Source organism: Camellia sinensis, unplaced genomic scaffold (genome assembly GCF_055761805.1).
Source record: "Camellia sinensis isolate YWXY unplaced genomic scaffold, ASM5576180v1 Unanchor10, whole genome shotgun sequence".
Taxonomy (NCBI): Eukaryota; Viridiplantae; Streptophyta; class Magnoliopsida; order Ericales; family Theaceae; genus Camellia; species Camellia sinensis.
The window spans coordinates 2277658-2288844 of NW_028128988.1; the positions used below are offsets into that span (position 1 = coordinate 2277658).

At 42.3% G+C, this 11187-nt stretch overlaps 1 protein-coding gene across 2 annotated transcripts; it reads left to right on the forward strand.

Annotated features, from left to right (window-relative positions):
* Positions 1-943: 943 nt before the first annotated feature.
* Positions 944-2644, forward strand: LOC114296361 (gamma-glutamyl peptidase 3). 2 transcript variants are annotated; one of them, XM_028240650.2, is made up of 4 exons: positions 944-1486; positions 1705-1869; positions 1987-2154; positions 2263-2644. In XM_028240650.2, exons 1-4 carry the CDS (start codon positions 1169-1171, stop codon positions 2359-2361), a joined length of 750 nt encoding a protein of 249 aa, XP_028096451.1. In that variant the 5' UTR covers positions 944-1168; the 3' UTR covers positions 2362-2644. The 2 variants fall into 2 exon arrangements, with proteins under 2 accessions (XP_028096451.1, XP_028096450.1); XM_028240649.2 differs by having other exon boundaries at positions 945-1486; positions 2251-2644.
* Positions 2645-11187: the final 8543 nt, after the last annotated feature.

Genomic DNA, 11187 nt, shown 5'->3' on the forward strand with positions numbered 1-11187 from the left:
CTAAAAATCAAATTTCCCTCCCAAACTTTTGGCAACCAAATGACCATATTAGTCGCAGAAAATGTACCTTCGCCGACAAACTTTTTTAGTCGCCAAATCTCAATCAACGGCGACTAAAATATTAGTTGCTAAATATACTAATTTGGCGACTAATTTTTTTTGGTTGCTGAAAATAAGTTTTTGGCGACCAAATTTTTGGTCGCCAAAAAATATGTGACCTTCCGCGACCAAATTTGTAGTTGGTCGGCAAAAACATACCACTTTCTGCGACCAACTCTTTTTTTGGTCGCCAAAATATAACCTTCTGCGACCAATAATATTTGGTCGCCAAAAATAATGATCATTCGCGACTAATTAATATTTGGTCGCCAAATGTCATTTTTTCGCGACCAAAATTTTTTTGGTCGCCAAATGTGTAAATTCTTGTAGTGATAGATAGGAAATTTTTTTGAATGGATAGGAAATTTTTTTGAACAGATATAATCCACAAATAAATTAAAAGGTATAATTGAAAACAAAAATATCCTTCAAACAAATAAAATGATTTCTCACTAAATTATTTCACAAATGATAGATCTCTCACCAATAAAAAAATATTTACTAATTCTAATACCTTATACCTTCCTTAACTTAGGCTTCTCAACAATTTACTCTAAAACTATTTTCAAATTAATAAAAACTGTATTATATGTGTTTAATATCTTTATTTATTTCTTGAATCATATAAACACTTGTTGACCATGTTTCTAATAAAATATTAAACAACGCGTACCTTTCTATTTTCACGCTCACTTCTCACGTGCCTAACCCAAATATTCTCTCTCCTCTCTCTTCACACTGCCAAATCCGAACTTTGTTGGATTCTGCCTTGCAGTGTATGCACATACAAATATTCCCACATAATATAATATATATATATATATATATCTATATACACAGTCCGTGTGTATCAATTTGATGTCACCCACAACCTGGAAATTTCATTCATCGCCAGTAAACTTTCGAATCCATTTTCTCTCTCCTTATTCCACCTATAAAAAAGACCCTACACCCACAAACAATTCACACCTTTCTCACCCATTCCACATTTCAAACTCTCTCCCTCTCTCTCTCTCACTCAGTAGTTTACTTTTCACATATAATTCTCTCTTAAATCTTGATTGGTGATATGGGTATTGAAGGTGAGAAGAGATATGGTCTGTTACTGGCATGCAAGGACTCAGAGTATGTGAAGGAAGTGCATGGTGGGTACTTCAATGTGTTTGTGGCAGCCTTTGGTGAAGAAGGAGAGAGATGGGACTTGTTTAGGGTTGTTGAAGGAGAGTTCCCAGACATGAATCAGCTTCATAACTATGATGGATTTGTGGTTAGTGGTAGCCCTTATGATGCTTATGGGAATGACTTTTGGATTCTCAGGCTTTGCTATCTCTTACAGACCTTAGATTCCATGAGAAAGAAAGTCCTTGGCATTTGCTTTGGCCACCAGGTAATTCATTGTTCCAATAACAAATTTCAATAATACTATAATTTACAAAAATACCTAAATTTTGAAATAATTGAATGAGATTCAAATTTAATGATTTTTTTTAATTTTATTTTGTGTGTGTGTGTGTGTGTGTGTGTTTTTGTTAAAATATGTAGTTTCTTATAGTATTACATGAATAATTTAGAATGATTTAATTTAATCTTCATGTTATTTTGTAGGTATTGTGTAGAGCATTGGGTGGAAAAGTAGGGAAGGCATACACTGGTTGGGACATTGGACTAAGAAAAGTGAGAATTGTGAAAGATTTCTCACCATGTGCCTTTCTTGATAGCTTGGATGAGATCCCACCTGCTCTTTCAATAATTGAATGCCACCAAGATGAGGTTTCTCTCTCTCTCTCTCTCTCTCTCTCTCTCTCTCTCTCTCTCTCTCTCTCTCTCTCTCTCAAGAATTCAGTTGTAATCATCAACACTTGGGGGCTAATTTTAACTATGAAACAGGTTTGGGAGGTCCCTGTAGGAGCTGAAGTGATAGCATTTTCAGACAAAACAGGAGTAGAGATGTTCAGCATTGGAGATCACATTCTTGGAATTCAAGGTCATCCTGAGTACACCAAAGACATTCTTAACAATCTCATTGATCGTCTTCTCACTAATGACTCTATAGAGGTATTTACTATATGTTCTTCTATGTGGCTCTCAAATAACTCTATTTCCATACATTTTAATATTAAAATTTTAAATTCTTTTGATATTGAATTTTAGTTATTTTTACAGAAAGGATTTGCCGAAGATGTGAAGTCAAAATTGCAGATAGCTGAACCAGACAGAAAATGTTGGCTAAGGATTTGCAAAATGTTTCTCAATGGGAGATAGAATAAAATTGCATTACATTTAAATAAATTAATCAATCTAAACTAACTTTATGTCCCAATCACGAGAGGTTGACGAGATGATATGTATGACTATGATTATCTTCTATAGTCACTTTTATTGTCGGTTTTGTGTAACTAGACTTTTTGCATTTGGGCATGGGGACTGCTATAGATACCCTTATTGTTAAGCACACATTTGTTGAATGTATCTGAAGAAATTATTCTTCCTAAAGTTGTATTTCATATAAACATTGAAAACATGAGCACAAGAATGTTGTTCTCTATGGTTCTCAACCTTTGTTTATGGGTAAATTATAAATGCACCTCATAAGTTTATTTAAAATATAAATTGTCTGCAATAATTTTAAAAATTATACTTGTCTCTTAAAATTTTTAATTTCATAACAAATGATCTATTTTATTAATAAATTATTAAGTCAATTTAACAGTTTTTAATGATATCAGAATTATATTTCAATTAATAGTTCAAGTAATTTTATTATTGTATATGAGAATAGTTATGAATTTTATTTTTTTCAGTTAATTCTGTTAAATAAATTTTTTTGACAAATGAATACTTATAATTTTTGAAACTATACAGACAAAGTAAATCTCAGAAAATATATTTATAATTTACCCTTTGTTTATTTGTGCTTAAAGTCATGCTATTCTCAAACTTTAATGTCAAAGAAAAACATTCTTTTCTTTGGTTGATTGTTCTTTCTTATTTATCTATGCAGATTCTCCTCGTGTGAAAAAGAAAACAAAAGCTAATCAAATTGGAGGAACACAATTATCCCACAATTTTATTCAATGCTAAACAAGAATAATTGTATAAATTGTGATCCAAAGAATTCAATGATAAGTATTAGTCCCAAAGAACAATGCAAATTAGGGCTTACTATTTTAATTATTTCCCAAAAAAATCATCTAATAAATAAATTAATCTCAGATTAAAAATGTTGCCGCAAAAGGAATTCAAGTGGGCGAGTTCGATGCCAAATATCAGTGAAGGAAATGGAATGAAAGGAATTCTAGGCTCAAATTACTCTTCTAAGAATCAACTTTGCTGGCATGTAAGCAATTTCAAAAGAAAATATTAGTTTGCCACGAGGTTTGGATTCCAAAAATTCAAGTGAATCAATCTAGAAGATGATGTGATGATGCAGTTATTGATGGTAGGACAGGTTGGACTGATCCGCGCTCCGCAAGCCTAATGCCCAAATGACCAAGCCTACCAGAAAACCTGCACAAGAGTTCAACGGAGAACGAGGAGTCCCCCAGCGAACCCTCCGACGAGCAAGTTACAGAGAAAGAGTGGGATATATAGATAGATTAGAGATAGAAAAGCTTAACCTTCTTCTTATCTTCAACGTTTGCTTATATCCTTTGGTAATCATTTCGTTGTCCCTTCCGACCTGTCACCTTGGCCAAAAGTCTATGTTGTAACTTACCTTGTTCAGGGTGAGGGCTGTAACAAGCCCGCGGGGGACCTCGCTACAGCTCGGACTCGACTTTTGTCAGTCACGGTTCTAAATCTGAACCAAAGAGTTGAAATCCGGCAAATCGTTTTAAGAAAACAGATTTTTTGAAAGAAGTGCCAAACATGGACTGCTTTGCCAGATACAGAGTCGCCACCTAAATATTTTATTTTGGGAAATTTAGGAAACCCTGACTCGTTGCCAAAGGCCACGTGTCCGTCATCACCAAAGTTGCCTCGGCTCGGGAACTTGGGTACGATTGGGGAAGGTCACTTCGTGAGCACCCCCGCTCGCCCGGTCATAGACCGGCCTCTACTAACCATAATATCTATTTTTGAAAATATTGTATGTTCTTATTCCGGTTATTAGCCTAGGTTACTATGTGATGCGCACAGCATACAAGTATAGACTGGATCGCCTGAATTGGAACTAAAATATTTCATGTTCGCTTTTTTGAAAATGGTTTGCTACCCGCAGGTAGGCTTAAAACATTTGATGATTTATTCCAATCCAAGTAACCCAACCTTCACCCACAGGCATTCAGGCAGTTATATCATATAAGCAATTAGCCTCATAGTAAGCATGCTATTCATGGCATTCACTCACACGCATGCAAGGATGCTAAAGCATAAAACTTACCGAGTACTCCAAGCCAAAATAGGAACTCATTAGAAATCATGCATGAATCCTAAGTATACAGAAATGCCTAATGCAACACATGCAAAATGCAACTATAGCAGGCTCGGCTATTCTAAAATGGTATATGAAATGCTATAACCATCATGTATTCAATTTAGAATTGAAAGTACAATGCAGTTAGTATGATGCGCCGAGCCCGGTGCATGCAATACAGATGAATGATGCAAACATGCTGTCATACTGTATGCTAATTGAAATATGCCCTAATCTAACCATCATAAGCGGATAAATAAAAGGGAAGAAAGACGTGGGGTTGGAAGACATACATCACACTCACCCACACTTATTACAGTTGTGCCCTCGTACAGAGGGTCCGAATAAATATACAGTCCCAAATGAAAGAATATTACAGTCCAAATATTACAGTCCAAATATTACAAATTCCTAATTAATTAATGAATTAACTAAGAAAGTAAATAGAACTGGCGTGCAAGCCAGGGACTGCCTTGCTTCTGATGGATGATGCATGTCCGGGTCGTCTTGCGCGGAAATCCACCGGGATGCCCCAATTAGCCTCTGTTTGGCAGTTATTCTTGAAACACGTGCCAAGTCCCGAAAAGTTGCTGATTCTTCATTTTGCTGCAACAGAGAGCAGGAAAGGGGCATAGCAATGTATTTCACAAATATATGCATGCCTCGATCCTCGTGCCACCAATCACGCATACCGAGGCATGATGGCCGAGGAGTTGAATTGCACAACTCAATATAGAATGAATGCACATGAAAATACAACAAAACCTAACTCCATCATGGATAATCCGGAGTGTCGGTGGCTGGAGAATTGAGACACATTCCGTCACTCGGAATACGAAATGTACCTCGTTTCCCGTGCCCGGGCTAACTCCTATCCCGAACATGATGCAATATGCATGATATGCATGAAATGCAGCTAAAGTACAATCCTAATATACACAATGCTATGGAAGTGAGATGCCTCGAAATGCGTGCACACGGGCACGCAAACCGAGAAAATGACAGCATGCAATTTAAGATACAACCTAATATGCACTATGCTATGAAAATGAGATGCCTCGAAATGCGGGCACACGGGCAGGCAAACCGAGAAAATGACAGAATGCAATCTAAGATACAACCTAGTATGCACTATGTTGTGAAAATGAGATGCCTTGAAATACGTGCACACGGGCACGCAAACCGAGAAAATGACAGAATGCAATCTAAGATACAACCTAGTATGCACTATGCTGTGAAAATGAGATGCCTCGAAATGCGGGCACACGGGCACGCAAACCGAGGCGATGATAGATGCAATCTAAGATACAACCTAGTATGCACTATGCTGTGAAAATGAGATGCCTCGAAATGCGGGCACACGGGCACGCAAACCGAGGCGATGATAGAAGGCGATGATAGACATGAGAATGTGATATGGGCTTATACCAACATGAGTGAGCCTCAGCCACACTCGCATAGGATGCTGAAGGATGAAAATGAAGTGCCTCGAAATGCGTGCACACGGGCACGCAAACCGAGGCGATGACAGAATGTGATGCAATGACATAAGAATGTGATATGGACTTATACCAACATGAGTGAGCCTCAGCCACACTCACATAGGATGCCGATGGATGAAAATGAGGCGCCTCGAAATGCGTGCACACGGGCACGCAAATCGAGGCGATGATATAATGCGATGCAAATGACATGAAAATATGATATGGGCTTATACCAACATGAGTGAGCCTCAGCCACACTCACATAGGATGCCGATGGATGAAAATGAGGCGCCTCGAAATGCGTGCACACGGGCACGCAAATCGAGGCGATGATATAATGCGATGCAAATGACATGAAAACATGATATGGGCTTATACCAACATGAGTGAGCCTCAGCCACACTCACATAGGATGCCGATGGATGAAAATGAGGCGCCTCGAAATGCGTGCACACGGGCACGCAAACCGAGGCGATGATATAATGCGATGCAAATGACATAGAAATGGAAAGCAATCATTCTAATAGAATTTCAGCACTAAAATATGGGGGAAAACAGTCCCGAAATGAGGCGAAATGACACTAAATGCATGGAATTGTCCCGAAATGCGAATTTAGGCACCCGAAATGGCCTATAGCTATGCCAAACATGCACAATATGGACATGTAATGCAAAGACAGAAGCTAGGCAGTCCCAAAAAAGGCACTTTCACAGTTATAAACATGGCCAAACAGCAAGCATAGGTAGGAAAAAAATGGCATGCAAGAATAGAGGCCAAGAGAGGGGTAATGAAGCAAGTGATATAAGCAAAATCCAAACTGAAAAATTTCCTTCTACAACATTGGAGAGGAACCAAAAATATGAATGTTTACAGTATATGGCAAACCTCAAATCAATATACAAACATGCTAAAAAAAAAGGCACAAGATTGAGGCTCAAAAGGTGCTATAACATGAAGTATACAAAATAATCACCAAACAGAAAAAAGATGTTAATGAAACATGAAGTATAGGCCAAAATAAGACCATCTCTAGGCCTGTAAAATGGCCAAAAACAAAATCATGGTAGGCTAACAAAACATGCAAGAATGGGGAATAAAAGAGAGATATAACATGAAGTGGCATATGGAGGTCCCAAACCATGAAAGGACCTAAATGAAACATGAAGAATGAACCAAAATAAGCACTTTTTCAGAACTGTAAAATGGCCAAAAACAAAAGCATGGTAGGCTGCCATTGCATGCAAAAATGGGACCAAAAGGGGAGTATAAAAGGTAAGTACAACATGGAAGTCCCAAATGGTGTTGAGCCCTTCTTCAATGTTGAAGAGGGACTCAAAATAAGCCTAATATCAGTTTACAACATGCTCAAAAACAGATTACTCATGGGCCAAAAATAGCATGCAAGATTATGACATATAAGAGGATGAATGAAGCAAGTGCATCATGGAGGGCTCAAACAGGGTTGAGTCCTCAATGAAAAGTGAAGATGAACTCAAAAGAGGGCCCCTTTCAGTTAGGGTCGGAGCTTGAAACAAAAAGCATATAGGGCTTACAAATGGATCAAGAAAAAGGGTAAAAAGAGGAGAAATGTCACTTACCCTTGAAGACCAAAGCTTTTGTTGCTTCTTGGACCAATTTGCAGCTCCTTTAGCCTTTGAGAAGCTCTCCTTGTTGCTGGAAATGAAGTGGTGATGGTAGAGCTTGGTGGTGTAGAAGAAATGGTGATTAGGCACTTGGAAGTTTCTTAGGAAATGAGAGGAATAGAGAGGGATTTGTCTATGGAAGCTTGAAGACCATTTTTTCTAACCCGAACATATGATATGGCTTGCTGGTTATAAGGGCAAAAAAGGGGGTGCAAAGGTGGGGGAAAAGGAGGGCAACTTTCCCCCACAAAATATACCCCGGATATTGATATTTTCTGGGGGATAAAGCTCCACAGCTGTAAAGTGAACAGTGTAAGGATCTCGGCCGGCCAGTTACTTTTGCTGCAGGTGGCCGGCCGGCCACACCCCCTAGCCGGTCGGCTAGGGGTCAAAAGGGTCAAGCAGATTTAGTGGCCGGCCACCACATGATGGTGTCCTCCCATGTGTGTACATCACAAATATGTGGTTCAAAGTTCAAGAATGTGGGTCCAAGGGGTTCAACATTAGCCCGGAAGGAGGGGTTCAATAGGGTCAAGCAACATTAGTGGCCGGCCACCATTTTTTAGGGTCCTCCCATGTGTGTACATCACAAATATGTGGTTGAAAGTTCAAGAAAGTGGGTCTAAGGTGTTCAACATTAGCCCGGAAGGAGGGGTTCAAAAGGGTCAAATTGAATTAATGGCCAGCCACCACTTTTTAGGATCCTCCCAAGTGTGTACATCACAAATATGTGGTTGAAAGTTCAAGAAGATGGCCCCAAGGTGTTCAACATTAGCCCGGGAGTGTGAAAAACGGGCGCCGGAGGGCGTCGGAGGATGTATAACTGGTTGCTGCAACAATTACTGGCCTTTCACCCTTCAGTGACCTCCCCGGTGATAAAACAGAGGTACCTGCCAAAAATGAACGAAAACCGTTGCAAAACGAATGCTCGGGGACCAAAACGCGCAATTCGAGGTCCCGAAAATGGGCTGTTAAGCACCGAAAGTGGCATTCGGCCACGAAGTGGGTTTCTCAGACCCCAGTGTCCCTCAAAAGGGATTTAATAAGAAGTATGCCAAAAATCAGAGTAAACGGAGATGGTTAGGCGGTCCCGAACCGAGGCACACGGCCAACGATCCCGAAAAACCGGAAACCGGACTCCGAAATGGGCAAAATGGCCTACGACCACAAAATGTAGCCCACGGACATTGAAAGATGGTCTACGGGACCTCTCCCTCCCTCAGGAAAAGAAACCGAGAAAATCGAGCCTGGTTCGCAAACCGAGGCAAAGTACAAAAGAGGGTTCGGAAGTCCGGAGGCAGGGCCCACGGCCGCAACTCTGAAACTTCTGAACGAGCACATTATGCAACATCACCAAGCGCTCAATCAGTGACGTCGGAGTCTTAAGGTCGGTCAAAATGGGGTGTCTACAAGGGCGTGCTGTCCTGACGGAGATGTGTTGTCGTAATAAATGTAGTGAGGGGGTGCATTAATGGCGATGTGCAGTGGCAATAACTTTGCAGATCTTTGTCTGCTGATGTGGCTTGCTCTTTACCTACCACGTGTCTGAATATCATTGGTCCTTCATACTATGTTGACTTCCAGATGGTACTGGGCCTTATCAGTTGGGTTATGTATTGGGCCCTAAGTGGTAGGCTTGGGTTGTTCATAGTGGGTTATGGCCTTTATGGACCTACCCACGTCAGTAGTCCCCCATTCCCAAGTGCAGCTTTAGTCCAACGAAGGGAATAAGGAGGAAGATGGGGGTTGAAGGTCGAGGGAAAGGAACGACCGACCAGAAGTGGCCGAGTAGGGGGACCGACCGTGAGGAGGGCCGACCACGACGGGTGACCGAGTGGAGGGACCTATCATGAGGAGGGCCGACCGCGAAGGGTAGCCGAGTGGAAGGACCGATCATGAGGAGGCCCGACCGTGACGGGTGACCGAGTGAAGGGACCTATCATGAGGAGGGCCGACTGCGAAGGGTGGCTGAGTGGAGGGACCGATCATGAGGAGAGCCGACCGCGAAGGGTGGCCGATTGGAGGGATCGATCATGAGGAGGGCCGACCGCGAAGGGTAGCCGAGTGGAGGGACCGATCATAAGGAGGGCCGACCGCGAGGGGTGAGGTGGCGGCGTGCAGGGCTCGAGAGGCGTCGCGTCACGTGATGACTTGAAGGGGAAAAGACAAGGTAGGGAAAGGGGGCAGTGAATCATGGTTGTACACATGGCAGCATCTCGTTGTGGGGAAGGTTAGGCATTGGGCCAAAAGTGAAACAATAGGTTATTATAGAGTATTGAAAGGATAGTTTTGGCGGTGTTTTGAAAAATTTTCAAACTGGCAAAATTTAATACGGACCCTTGGAATACGGGCAAACCTTGGGCCTTTGGGATTATTAGCTTTACCTATCTTTGTGCAAAACATCAAAACATTCCAAGCGTAAACTCCTTCGTTGCTAACGATACGCCCCTGCAACACTTCTTGAATTTTCTTGCACTTGCATCCGAAGCTATTCGAAGATATACGAGAGAGATGACACAAGAGGAAACAACCACCGTAAGGGTTGGTCCCCTAGGGGTTGATGACGCAGTTGAACTGGCGGAACAATATAGGAGGGAGAGGCAAGTGGAGAAGTCAAGGGAACCGGCGGGTTTACCTCGTCCGTTGACAATGATAGCGGCTCCGAAGCCAATTAGCCAGGCTGAGCCAGATCGCTGGCATACGAAGGTCGACAAGTCAACCGCTACGGCGGAGAAGTTGGAGGGTATGCGGAAAAAATACTAGGTGCCTGAAGAAATAGAGTTAATGTTACCGACAGCAACGAAAAGGCCATCTGACGCCCGACCGGGGGAGTTTACCCTCTACGAGGAGGCGTTGAAGGGAGGGTCGAGGTTGCCGCTTCCACAGGTGGTAGTGGATGTCCTTAATCGACTGGAAGTGGCGCCAGGCCAACTAATGCCCAACGCATCGAAGATTGTACAGGCTTCTGCAAGTGCGTGGCCGAAGGCAAACAAAGGGGTGGCCATGACGGTGGACGAGTTTTTTGCCTGCTATAAGGCCTCGGGCCAGCAAGAAACTTGGGTCACTTTGTAGGCGGCGACAGGAAGGGGTCAGGTGGTGGGGTTGCCGTCATCAATTAAGAGATGGAGGCCGCGGTGGTTCTACGTATCCGTGAATGGCGGAGTTGGAGTACGTACGGTGTGGAGAGTACCCACCAAGTCTATGGAGCCAAAGCTGGCGGTGGCCGCGGAGGAGAGGGTGAAGAAGGTGAAGGCATGGAGGGAGAAGGAGGGAGTCAAATGGGACGACCTCGTTCAGTCGTCAGCTTTGTTTGCCGCAGGATTGGGCCCCTAGCCGACCGGTGAGGATCTAGCACCGGCAGAGCTTGAGGTGAAAAGGAGAGCGCAAGAGGTGGAGGACCAGACCATTTTTGCCAAAGCCAATAAGTTCAAAGAAGCGCAGTTAGGCCGGCCATCAAAACCGGTTGTGAGGGAAAGAATTTGACCGCGTCCCAAGCCGTTGGAGGAAAAAGACTTGGGCAGTTTTAAGCCACGACCGCCCCTCGTT